The following is a 13,389-nucleotide window of genomic DNA, read 5'->3' as shown; positions in this document are numbered from 1 at the left end:
CCAAACAAAAAAACAAACAACCCCCCCAAAAAATCTTAAATGTGAGAGTTATAAAGAATGGATTAAAGTTTCTTCCTTTTTATGGTTTCTGTATGATTTTTGTCACTTATAAGAGATTTTAAATTACAATGGAAACTGACGGACACTTTAACGAGGAAGTACAGGCAGCAATCACAATAGTTTAGTCTGTGAAGTGGGGAAGTCAAGGGTCAGAAATGTCAGATTGGCTTTTAGACAAATGAAAGAGACCTCTGGAGACTTTAAGTTAAACAGAATTATGTAGACAAGGCAGCATACATTTTTTTTTTTTTTTTCGTACTTCGCCTTTAGTGGCTTGGTTCTATCAGTCTGTAATCAGGAAGAAGTTATAAAAGCAATACTTCTCTGACAAACTACTAACACCTCTAATCCAAATAGTGCTTCATAGATATTCAGTACTTTTACTACTAGGAATCCAGTCTGGATGCCTCTCACATTGACCTACGAGGGGAAACATTTGTGCACTTCTTCCAAATTTTCCCTATACATTATGGATGAAACAGCGTGCTTTACATCGAAGGATTTTTCTCCGTGCTTCCTCAAAAAGCTTAAAACACGACACTTAAAACACGACCTCCATACTCTGTTGCAGACACGACACCTCCTTACTCTATTGCCACAGCCGAGGAGACACCTGTTAAATTTTTTTCTTTTTATTATTTTATTATTTTATTTTTTAATTTTTTTTCTCCCATATCGGAGGCGAAGAGACAGGACTGGCGGCTGGGAGCGGCATCTGCTACTTTGTGGGCAGCCCTCCCCTCTGCCGTCCCCGCAGCCCTTGTCCCATGGCCCGGCGCTGTCCCGGCCGTGTCCCCTCGCCTCCTGCGGGGAGAAATCCTGAATTTCTTCGGCGCCCCGCAGCCAAACTTCCAGGTGTTTTGTTAACTTCTTGCCCTGCGGCTCCCAGACGCTCTTGGCCCCCTCCAGCCTCCTCCCCTCCCTTCAGAAAAACTCTTGGAGTAGTCGTGGAAACGCTTCTGGTGAATAAATACGGCAGGCCTTGGGGGCTTGCCCCTTTCCCTAAGGAAGCCCGTTGGGTTTTGCCAGGGAGCAGGATCAGGCCCGGGCAGCTGTACTTCCAGAACAGCCACAAAGTTACCTTGGAGATGAAAAGCTTTTTAGAGAACGAGCGATTTCTTCTTTAAGGGCTAGCAGCACTCAGGTTCTGCCGGTGTCCTGGAAGGAACGATTGAGGCAGCGGTTTCTTCCCCCCCCCCCACCTTTTACTTCATTATTAGTTTCATAATCTCCAATAAAACCGCGTGAAGCGCTACACCCTTTTGCCAACAAAGCGGGTCATCACTCTGAAGTTCACGTTTTCCAGCATTACGCCTTTTTATCCCGCTCGGCCCCGATGGCCACTGTCAGGACGCGGCTGGGGGACGCGCGGGTTTTGGGCTGGCACAGCCGTGTCCGGCCCTGTGGGTCGCGGGGCCCTGGCATCCCCCGGCCCGCGGCTCCCACCCGAGCCCGACCCCCGCCGTGGAAGCCCCACGGGTGACACGTTGCCTGTGGCCGGTGTGTTCCCGCCGCGCTTCTGCGCCCGCGGAGTTGCAGAGAGTCCCTGCCTCCCTCTGCTCCTCTCCCCTGCTGGAACCCAGACTCCAGAGGAAGAAAAGTGTGCGAAACTGCAACTGAGTGGCGTTGTTGCGCCGGCAGCAGAGGCTGTGTCCCCTGCACGCAGAGCGGGAGCGGAGCTGGGAAAGCAGCTGGAAAATGCCCAGAAAATACTTTCACAGCGGTCAAGCCCGGAGATCCCTGACACCCCTCCTTCCCTCCCCCGCCCCCGCCCCGCTGGCCCGATGGCCCGGCACCCCGCGTAGCCCGGCCCGTGGGGGTGTGTGTGCGAGTGTGCGGGAGTGCGTGTGCGTGTGAGTGTGTCTGTGTCTGTCTGTGTGTGTGTGTGTGTGTGCGTGTGCCGCACCTGCCGGGCGATGCCAGCGGCCGGGCTGCCCGCCGGGGCTGCGCCGCGGCTCGCTCTTCCCGCCGCCGCCGCCGGCCGCCGCCGCTGCCTGCGCTGGGCATGTCTCTGGGGCCGGCGGGGCCCCGGCTCCCTCCGCTCCTCGGCTTATGGACGGCGGCAGCGGCAGCAGCAGCGCTAGCGAGCGAGCGAGCAACCTGCACCAGGACTGCGCCGAGGAGTGGGAGCCCGCGATGCTTTGGCCTCAGTACTTTTCCTTAGCCTGTCTGGCTAACCGGGGCCATTGCTGCCGCCGCTGCTGCTGCTAGACACACAACACACACCAACATCAGGAGGGGGAAAAGTAAGGGAGAGAGGAGGAAAAAAAAAAAAAAAAAAATCCCAGGAAGATGGCGCCCACCAAGCCAAGCTTTCAGCAGGATCCTTCCAGGCGAGAACGGTAACACTTTCTCTTTATTGAACCTGCAGCAGCAGCAGCAGCAGCAGCAGCCGCAGCGGCGGGCCGGGCCGAGCCGGCGGCGCCGGGGGCCGGGGCTGGCTGCCATACCGGGGTGGGGGGACCTGCCGCCGGCAGCCGCTGCTCGCACAGCCGGGCACCGTGAGTTCCTCCTGGTGCGCGCCGCCCGCACACACACACACACTCACACACACACACACACACACACATAAGCACACACTCACAACACGCCGCGCAGCAGCGGCCCCGCTCCGGTGGCAGCACCGCCGCGGCTGCCGGGGCGCGTTGCGGAGCGGGCGTGTGTATGTGTCTGTATCTCTGTGTGTGTGTCTGTGTGTGTGTGTCTGTGTGTGTGTCTGTGTGTGCGCCGGGCCCGGAGCCCCCCCGGGGCCGTCCCCGCCGCTCGGCGGCCCTGGGGCTCGGCGCCAGGCCCGGCGTTCCGGGCGGAGGGGCCGGCCCCGCCGGTGCGGTTCAAGCGCGGCTAGGCCGGAGCCGGGGGGGCTGGCCGGGCCGGTCCCGCCGTGCCCACCGCGGGGGTCCGCGGCCCCCGGCGCGGGCAGAGCGCAGCCGGAGCGCGGGCGGGCGGGAGGCGGTGCGCGGGCTCCGGGAGGGAGGCGGCGGGCACCGCGCTGCCCCCCCGATGGAATCCCGGCCCCATGCACTTTTGTTGTCGGCGAGTAGAGCGCTCGTGATTAATGCGTCCTGCTGGTGACACGAATTGCCCGTAGCGGATTTGTTCTAGGAAAGTGAATCTTTCTAGAAGTGACTGGTAGGAGACAAAAGTACAAGTTCGTGTGATGTTACTTTGTGGCTCTTTACAAAAGTATTCAAAGCTCCGTTGCTACGCTGCGACGAGGTTTGTGCCCAGGAGAAGAGGCAGCCCGAGGGTTTGGGATGGGCTCTTTCCCTCCCGCCCCCTTTAGCGTTACAAGTGAACTGGAGTGTGAGGGGTGAGGAAGGTTCCTGGCTCGTTGGGAAAATGGAAATTAATATTTAGATAGCCTTTAAAAGTAGCTGCATCGTGTGTTAGTTGGTTTGTATTTCACAGCACAAATAAGTCTGAAAAATATTTAAGCGAAAGTACTTTAGCATTAATTTTATCCTTGCGTATTTTAAGACTGATCAGCGTTTCTAGTAGAACTTCCAAACCTCACAGATTTGGTGTGAGTAGCTGTGCCATTTTCCCTAAGAAAGCAGCCTGCGCGGTGTAAAACACCCCGCACATCTCAAATCCGCCACTCAAGTGTTAGCCTGCTTGTCTCGGATGCATTAGTGTTAACTGTTGCACTTTGACAAGGCTGTATTGATATGTAGCAAAATTAAGAGATACACCTAATGGGCAAACTGTGCGTGCTTAGATGTCAGTGACTTAACTACAGATTTTCATTTTCAACTATAAACATTTTTAAAAAAAAAAAAAATCTTCATTCCAGTGGCTGCAAAGGTGTTTCTACTGTGTTAATAACACTTAAAGCAGGCTTCTCTCCTGCAGAGTTCTTTGTTGGAAAAACAATTCATATGAATAAGTCCTGTCCCCCCTACAACAGACAATTCTGCTGTCTTCTCTCTGAGAATGTTACTATATTAGTGCTAAGTGTATTTGCCAGGATAGCTTCAGTAATCTCTCCAGCAGAAGCATATTTGTGTGCCATTTTGGGAATTTCTCTGAGATAGGAATCTCGAAGATAGAATTAATTTCTAGGGGAAACTTCATAGCCTGTGCATGAGTGCTTTCTTTATCACCTGTCTCCATTTGGCATTCGGAGAAGGTAAATCAAAGTGCGCGATTTGTTATTCTGCTCCACTTGAGAGCTGAACTAAATAACACTTGGTCTGAAATTCTGATTGAAGTTGTAGGAGGATATACTGTATTTAATTTAATGCCCTTTAATAGCATCTTCTTGTTCAGCTCTGATGCTGTCATTTTAAAGGTTGGAGCGGAGTAGTTTTTCCCTGTAGGGAGTGGGAGGTGTAATCATTTCAGGGGAAAAAGGTAGTCTAAATTCCTAGAACACTAATAGCCACAAACTTGGCCTAGTGTCCAAGAAGTTTTTTGCCCTTAGGGTTCGCTTTGTCACCACTCTGTACAGTGCTCTGGATAGTTTAGGCATAAGTATTGCATGTAGAAGTTGATGACATCTTTTTATTTTAGCAAAAAAAATTTGGAGTCTGTTTATTCCTTAAAAGTTTCGGAGAAAATGGATCGATGCTTCAATAAACAGATACTGATGTACATTTTATTAAAAATTGTGTAACGTGCCCGGGAAGTCTTGCGTGTAACTGTTTTAACTATCTTTGTACATATCCTTTCATCTGTGTGAACCAAGATATTTGGAATACAGGAGCATATCACTTGCTGAAAGGGTTTGGCAGTCTCTTAGCTAATACTTCAGTAAACTAGTTCTCAAGATGAAGAATCCTCTAAATTGACTTTGCCTATCTTGTTTTTTTAGTCTTCACTACTGCAAGTGTTTAGGGAGATGGTGTTACTTTTTTTAAGCAAAAAACGTGCTTACAAAACAGATGTAAAAAGTGGTAGTCTCTGATGTACCCAGGCACTTGAATAGTTTTGAAACTTTTTTCACCTGTTTAATGAAGGTTTTGAAAGGGATATATGAAAAATGACGCGCTTCCGTTTCTTTGATTTTCTTTTAAACTGTGAGTGTTAGCAAATTTTACAGTTACAGCAAGAGTTTATTTTTTTTTTCAACTGTGTGGATGTACACCCAAGAAAATGAAATAGGCAGAAGTGTCATGCATATGATATGCCAGCATTGATTTGTATAGCATATCATAGTATTAGAGTGCTATTGGTTTAAAGTGAAAGAGAAAAAAAAACCTTTATTTTGCCACTTTTTCTAGAGCATGAGCTTAAACACAGCAGTGATAAATGATGATATGCATTGTCTAACACTTGCTTTTATATAAATAGCTCCAGAAGATTGCTTAAATGATAATCGAAAATATGAAATAGGGTGGCCTTCATATCACAAGGCCAAGGGTCTACAAATGGAAAAACTGAAATAATGAAATATTTCCAAGGCAACAGACTGTCAACAAGAACAGTAATGCATGGGCATATCATAGAGGTACCAGAGAGGATATTAGATCTTATAGCTCTAGAGCCAGGAGTTATAATGACCTTTATTAAATAGAGCCCTCCCACATTACAACAATCTTTCTGATTTCTGATTTATGGATTAGCAGTCATGCTACTCTTCATAATTTGAAACATTTTCCCACCATATTTGATTTGCTGCATTTTTCTCCGCTGGAATAATACATTATTTAGAGCTTACATGAGAGTATTGATCAACAAAACTTATATTAGGTATTTTCAGTAACTAATGGGATTCTGAATAACAAGGTTTTGTCTGCAGCACCATTTTTATATTCTTTACAGCACAACTGTTTTTTTTTTTCTTACAAACTATATCGAGTTCGCTTGTTTTCTGATAATTTGATGGCATTATATTCTAATGCTGTACTATAAGTAAGTTACAAATAATTAGAGAATTTTGTTAAGAGATTAATACAACACCCAGAGCCATAGGTATTTTTAAGAGAATATGGGGATCTATTGTCAGTACCCATCTCGTTTTATTAGCATCTCACTTGAATTTCAGAGTCTAATGTACCGGCAATTTCAAACCACATTTGTTTGAAACTTGGCACACAAGTTACCAGCCCAGATGGGAATTTTACTGCAAGAGTAATGTAAAACAGTTGTTGAAAATCGACATTCTAGGTGTTAGTTTCATCACCATACTTCCTAAAAAGTAAAGAGTGTTTAATTTTTATTTTTTTTTTCATAAAATGATCTTAATAACAATACCCTCTTTACTGGACAATTTATTTTGATATAAGAATTTTGAATAACTGACACTGATCATGGAAACTAACTGTTACCATTTTATTAACATTTTTTGAATGATTCTTCTCTCACTGAGGTCCGTAGAATGAAACCATTTAAGCGAAGTGGCAGAAGTTCATTTGGTAGCAATTAACTGTTTACTGTTATGAAACCATTTCCTGAAATCTCATCTCATGTGAATAAACCTTACATTGTTACTCCATCAGATCAATTTTATATTATTATCAGCAGTGGCTCTTGCAGGTGTAAAAGCACCTCATCTTGGGTTTTCAGCACAGTCATAGTATATTTAAAAATGAGTCAAACCAACTTGTTCTCCATGATGTCACCCTGGAAATTTGTTTAGATATTCTTAACATAGGATATTTTTAATGTACGTAGCAAAGACTGCATTTTCATCCCATTTGTTTGTTACTTTGGTTTGTTTGCTTAATGTTTGGGGTTTTTTGTTTTTGTTTTTGTTTTTGTTTTTGTTTTTGTTTTTGTTTTTAAGAAGCTGCCAAAGATTTACGGCCATGAGAGGAAATGTTTTGAAAATTCATTTCAAAAGAATTACTTTTTTTTTTTTTTTAGAAGAGGCAATTTCTTCCTATGTAATATTTATAAGGCTACTGTATGTTATCTTTAACATACAAAATCCCATTAGTGTGAATGAGGTGTGCGACTTTTTGTTTAATAGGACTTTGCATAATAAGGATAATTTGTAATAATATTGTATTTTGCCGCATAAGATGTGCCATAATAAGAATATAATAATTGGTGCCATGTCTTATATGACTAGAGCATTGTTCTGTGACTAGCTGGAGCAGTGGTTTTGCAAGACACAAAGTCCTAGTCAAATGAATAGGACCCTTGTGCCATTCATTTGAACAGGACTTTGAGTCGTACAAATATTCATTAATTTTGTATGCCACAGAAGTATATTACACAGGACAAAGAAGGTACAGTAAGGGTAAGATAGTATTTGTGTCTCTAACTTGGCAGAACTGGACCCTGTCTTTGAGAGAATATCGAGTTCAAGTTGTACCTTAATCTTTAGAAAAGTCCCAAATGAAATTACGTACGCAATTAAAGTACGCTACGGAGAATCACAAGCAAGGATAAAAAATATTTGTAACGTATAATTTAATAGATGTGATTTTTTTTTTTTTCTCGGAGAGATCACAATGACAAATACACTTAGTGAGAGGACTAGTGAACTTTGCCTCTGCGTGTCATTGTAAAACGCAAAAGTCTTGAGATTGCCAAGTAGAAATGGAGTGATTCTCAAGGAGATCCTGATCTCAGCCTGCTGCAGCTGGGTACTGAGAGTTATCCCAGCCCTTACCCAGCACTCTACATGTGTAAAGCCAGGCACATTGAGGAACCAGCAATGTGTAAGAAAGAATTTGATTACTGAAAGCAGACTTTTGAAGATTTTCTTACAGGCTATTTTCCCAGCCTTTCTTGCATGTTGCATTTTGGACTTTTGCTCCTCTGTCACGTTGTGCCATTTGTCTGTTCTGGGGAACTTCTCATTGATGTCATCCAATGTCTGAAGAAGACTTTAATACTGAGTATTTCTGTAGATATGTTTCTTTATTTGGCTTAGTGTGCTTTGAAAGGTCTGAAAATGCGGTTCTGCATGTTTTACTGATGAGATAGTCACACACAAAAGATTTTTGTCTACTAGCAGAAGAGGCAAGAGATGTCAATGTTAGCATTAGGAATAAAATTCCAGCCCCCATTTTGACTGTGTATTCAAAGATTATACTGCCTTCATTAGAGGGATTTACATTTCTTTTACAGGCAAAACCTCCGCTGAAATAAAGTGCTTTCAGAGAATGGCTTGATTGCAATTTAAAATTAGCTGTTAGCTTGATATATAATACAAGTTCAACACTTATGTTAAATAATTTAAGTGGAAAAGTACTGTTCCATTACCTGCAGGCATGTTAGGTTTACATATGTATATAAGTGAACTTAGGGGATATAGGCTGAATAATATGTATGTACGTAATCTACGATAATGTCCCAGGGGCTTGGATTTTCTGAAGAGCCTATTGGATTTAGGCATTCAACACGTACTGCATTTTAGTGAAATATGGGCACCTAAATCCTAGAAGCTCCCTGTAAAATACTTGCCTGGGAATTTTTGTCTCCAACAAAAATTTAGAAAGGCCTTCATTAGTTATTACATTGTTTTAAACTGAATGTTACTGTGTAATGAATAGTCTTTGAGCAGTCATTTTGGATGGAATGCTAAAGGGTTATAGTTTTGCTGAAATTTAGGCACAGAACTGTATATTTATATATCAGAACTCTATATTTACATATTAGAATGGGGGGTTGGGGGATTTTCTTTCCCTCTTGCTTAAATGTCATGTTAGGAAGTGATGTGCAAATTCACATTTACAATCGCTTTACTCACAACCTAGGCTTATATGAGTGAGGTGCCAAAGTTGTAATTCACTTAGCAAAAGTACAGTACACCAAATTTTAGAAGTAGGTTTGTTAAAATCTGGTTTTTGTTAGAGATGATGTGAGGCAGAATTTGTTACTTTCTGGGAAAAAAAAAATGTAAGTGGGCAGTTTTTGCAGGTCAAGGTTGAGGTCAATAGAAAGAACTGAGTGACTGAATCTGTGCAGTGCTGGCAGCAGGATTAGAAAAGGAAAGAAGTATTAAAAAAAAAGAGACTAGCTGCCAGTGGTACTTATCCTTCAACCTTCACAGCTGAAAAAAAAAAAAAGTAGCTGATTTTATTTGTCTGACTATAGTTAGATGTAGGATTGGCATGTTTGCTTCACCTTTGCATAAATTGCTAACAGTATGGACAGGAGGTTCTCAGAAAGAACTGCATTTTAAAAAGCAAACCTGTTTTCTCTTGCTAAGTAGCAAATAGAAGATGAACATAAAAAGGGAAGCAAATACTTTGGGCTAATTTATCTATTTATTCTTTCTGAGATGTTGTTCAGTTTTAGAACAAAACTTGCATTTCTTGCAAAAAATCAAAAGTACTGCGAGGTTTTCTATCAGCTGAATGAGCTAGATAAATGGTACTCAAGTAGTTGTTTGCAGAATCCAAGTAGTTTACTAAAGTATCTTAATTAATTGGATGTTCACTTTAATAGTGAGGTTTCCTGTTTGTAGGCAGTGCTCTGCAACAAGGACATATATTTGATCCATAAATGATCCACATGGTTGCAGAAGGCCCGTATTTATTCAAGATCTATTTTTACTAAACAACTGGTTCAGATTAACAAACAACAGGAAATAAACGGAGGTGACAGAAAATAGACTTCAGATGAGGAGCATGATAGAAAAGATACAGCTGATTCCAGATCTGTCAAACATATATGCTGTTTCTTTTATCGATCACTCTACTTACATTCAAATTTCCAAACTAAGAGGTGATGTCTTTCCTTTCATTCCTTTTTTTTTTTTTTTTTTTTTTTTTTTTTAATAGGAAGAGAAATACTTCTCTACAGAACTGCAATTTTGAAACTGATTCCATGCTTTTTAAGGGTAGTATTTCAAATTTTTTGTATCACTTCCAAAAAACCAGGAGACTGCAGGATGTAGCAAACATTGCAAATCTCCTTTACTTTCCCCCCAGATTATTTGACATACTCAATGTCTATCTTTAGGAGCAGTCAGTATTTAGATGATGGATTTAAAATTCCTGTAGGAGTGATTTTTTTTAAAAAAAATTGACTTTTTTTTTACTACTTAAAAAAAAAAAAAATTAGGTTCTATTCACGACTTATTTGTTTCTTGTGGCAATCATCATATATTGCAATATTCAATAAAAATAGGAAAAAAAAACCCTCTGAAGTGATTAAGGGAAAAAGTGTGTCTTAACTGACAGAGAATGGAAAGATACTTTGCCTGAAAAGCAAAATTAGACTTCTTCAATATTTATTCTGCTTCTTACTAATTATGAGGAAAACTTTAAATGATTTTGCACTGACTGATATCTATGTATACTGCAAAGTTCAGGCATGTGTTGTATATTAGATAGATACAGAATATGTATTTGCTTGAAAAGAAATAATGCTATTTGTTTATCTTCAGGAAGCTATATCTTACTTTATCAAAAGTTAAATGTAAATACGTGTACTGGAATGGAGATTTTCTTTCCCTCTAATGCTGTGGGCAAAAAGTAGGCTCATTTTTTTTTTTTCCTTTTTTTTCCTCTTTTTTTTTTCCCCCTTTTTTTTTTTTCCCTCATTTTTATTGTTCTGTGTAAATGTAATTTGTTAATCCTGTGAAATTTGTCATAGATAAATTTGCTTGGATTATCTTGTCACCACCGTATCTGCATTCTTTTGTTCATTGCTTATTCATAATTTAACAGTCTGGCAGTGAGCCTTTTTTGGGATGCTCACAAAAGATATATGACCTCTACCAGCTGCTACTATAACCTGCAGAATGCACAGCAAGACATTAGAAACGTGAGGATTCCTCTACTGATTAAAGTGCTCTTCATTTAAACAGTCTGTTCATAAGAATCTCAGGAATCTTTGTGGATAGCAGTTTTGATTTTTCTTGTCTCACAGAATTATTTCTAACGTTTCCTTCTCCTGAAGGGAAAACTTAACATTGAATCTGAAGATAGTGATGCTTAGCTCTCAAATGGACTAATGGAAATGAAATCCCTCATTATATATGCCTGTGTAGACATAAGTGTTTATGTGTATTTACACATTTTTCGTGTACCTGTACCATTCTCTATCTATGAATGTATATATATATGTATATATATATATATATATATGTATATGTTTCCTGCAGTTTTAGAGTGGGAGAAATTAGTCCCCCTGTGTGCTATTTTAAAAACTAACTCATCTATCAGGATATTTCTCAGCACATATTATTGTGCAGTACTAATTTACAGAAGAGTTATCCAGTTTAACCCTGCTTTAGCCCTAGTGTCTTACAGACTCGATTGTGTAAATACTCAACATTACACAGCACATGAAAGACATTAAATATAATGTTACTTGAAGTGTAACAACATTTTAGATTTTCATTATTCTCCTGACTCAGTTTAGCATATAAATTTTTCCCTTTTTCACTTTTTTTTTTTTTTTTTTTTTTTTTTTTTTTTTTTTTTTTTTTTTTTTTTTATCTGCAGATCAGCTTGTGAGTAATGGCTAGTTTTTACCTCCCCTTTGTGCTGGCACATGATTATAGTTCAAAATAATTCATTGCTAATCCATGCAGTATTGGTTCATCTCCATCACTTTGTTTTGTGATTAGGGCCTCGGGCCTGGAAGAACATCCTTCTGCAGTTTTCTATCCTGATTTTCTTTGACTGCATCCTGGTTTTTTTAAGTAGTTCTATCATTACTGCTCACCTACCAATCCTATTTAATTTTTTAAAATGTATCCCTTAAAAGAAATTAATATTTTGTGGGGTTATTTTTCAAGGGTTTATGAAAAAATATTTGTTTTCCACTGCAGTAAGTCTTCAGCAGTGATGTGTACAGGTCTTGGTTCATCTCAGCTGATGATGGAAATCTGACTTGAGTTACTCATTTTTCCTTAGCAGTCTGAATTTCCTCTCTCCTTATTTACATGAGGTGCCTCAAGAAGTCCAGAATCTTAAAAAGAAACACTGTTTCTTTTCTGAAGCAGACTACAATAGAATAGTAATTACTGTCTTGTCATTTTTAACACAACATTTCAAAGCAGAGCTGGTGTAAAATAAAGCTGACAGGGGAAACTTTAAAAATATATAGGGCGTGATCCTATGATCACTGTGGTTGAAGTTACTGTTTATTGGGTCAGATATGAACTGATGTGACGTTAGAACTGGGCTCATTGTGATAGAATGATATTTATTGTACCTTGATCAGATTTACGTTGAATATTTCCAGATGACGAAGAAAATCCATAGTTTCATTTCACGTCAAAAGGCGCTAATTTTACGAGAAGGTCATCTAAAAGATTTTCCAAGACTTTGTTTCAAGCATTGAGTAGCCCTGTGTGTTCCTTTTCATAATTACTTTCATCTCCTTGTAGCCGTGTGTTTGAAAGTGTAGGTCAATAAGGATGATCGCATTCAGAATTTCATGATCTGTGTAGTGGAACAAATTGAAAGCAAAGCCTGTATCAATCACTGTGAAGGGAGGGTTAATTGTTACTGCTTCTCAAGCCTCTGGACAGATAAACCAGTAATGAAATACTTATTGCTCTGAGATGTGAATGGTTAAGGATGAAACAATGGAAACAGAAGCGGTCTTCAAAGATAACAAAAAAAAAAAAAAATCCCCAAAACAAACAGACAAACAAACAAAAAAAAAGGCAAAAAGGCAAAGGATGATTTGGACTAAAGTAAGATACTGTATATGCTGTGTAGGAACATTTTGAAAGTAATGTTGTTTTTCATCTAATAGAGCCTTCTAGGAATGGTGTAAGACAGTAGGTTTTTAAAGCAAAAATAAAACGTGAATTTTACAGCTTTTAATATGCAAACAATTGAAAAGGTTTTACATTAAGCCTAGATCTTAGGTAAAAGTAACATTTCTACATTGAATGTTTTTCTTTTCTTAAATGTTTTCTCTGTTCTTAATTTGTGGTACCTTTTGAGTGTTTATTTCTTTTCTTTCTTTAAAAACACAGCTGTATTTACTAAATCAAGTATGTTTTGTTTTCATGGGATGTTATTTTAAAGCATTTTGCCTACAGCCAAGCAGGACTCTAAAAGAGTGTTTAAAGATAGAAGCAGAAAAATAAAAATCAGTGCAAAACCAAATTATGATGCGGTAGTAAATATTTAACTATTTCTAGATTGTGAACTTAACATTTTAAACATCTGTTAGTTACTTATATGTTGAAATATATGCAAAAATATTTAGCCAAATTGAAGTCTTAGGCCCATGACAATCATCTCAACACAGTGGGTAGTTCTGAAAATTAATGAGAATGATAATACTGTAAAGACTGTTCCAGAGTTTGCCCAAATTCATTATCTAAGACTCTTGTTAAGAACATCTCAAAGAATTTTAACCAGGAAAATATATTAATGGTTCAAAAGCATTTTTCAAAATGGTGATTTATAAAAGCATAATGGAATTATATATGCAAGAGCTATAGTTAGAAGCACAAAT

The 13,389-nt window shown here is 40.1% G+C and overlaps 1 protein-coding gene across 4 annotated transcripts in view; it reads left to right on the top strand.

Annotated features, from left to right (window-relative positions):
- Positions 1 to 1,742: 1,742 nt before the first annotated feature.
- The window catches only part of NPAS3 (neuronal PAS domain protein 3), a 594,316-nt gene continuing 582,669 nt past the window's right edge, over positions 1,743 to 13,389 (top strand). The window contains exon 1 of one of the 4 annotated variants that reach the window (XM_066322130.1): positions 1,743 to 2,393. In XM_066322130.1, the coding sequence (XP_066178227.1) occupies positions 2,353 to 2,393 (41 nt within the window). In that variant the 5' untranslated portion in view covers positions 1,743 to 2,352. Of the gene's footprint in view, positions 2,403 to 13,389 lie in introns of all 4 variants that reach the window. The other 3 variants (XM_066322128.1, XM_066322131.1, XM_066322129.1) reach the window with 3 other exon arrangements.

This window comes from Sylvia atricapilla, chromosome 6 (assembly GCF_009819655.1).
Source record: "Sylvia atricapilla isolate bSylAtr1 chromosome 6, bSylAtr1.pri, whole genome shotgun sequence".
NCBI classification, from domain to species: Eukaryota; Metazoa; Chordata; class Aves; order Passeriformes; family Sylviidae; genus Sylvia; species Sylvia atricapilla.
The sequence above is the reverse complement of the archived record's forward strand: the minus strand, read 5'-3'. Positions and strand labels throughout refer to the sequence as shown.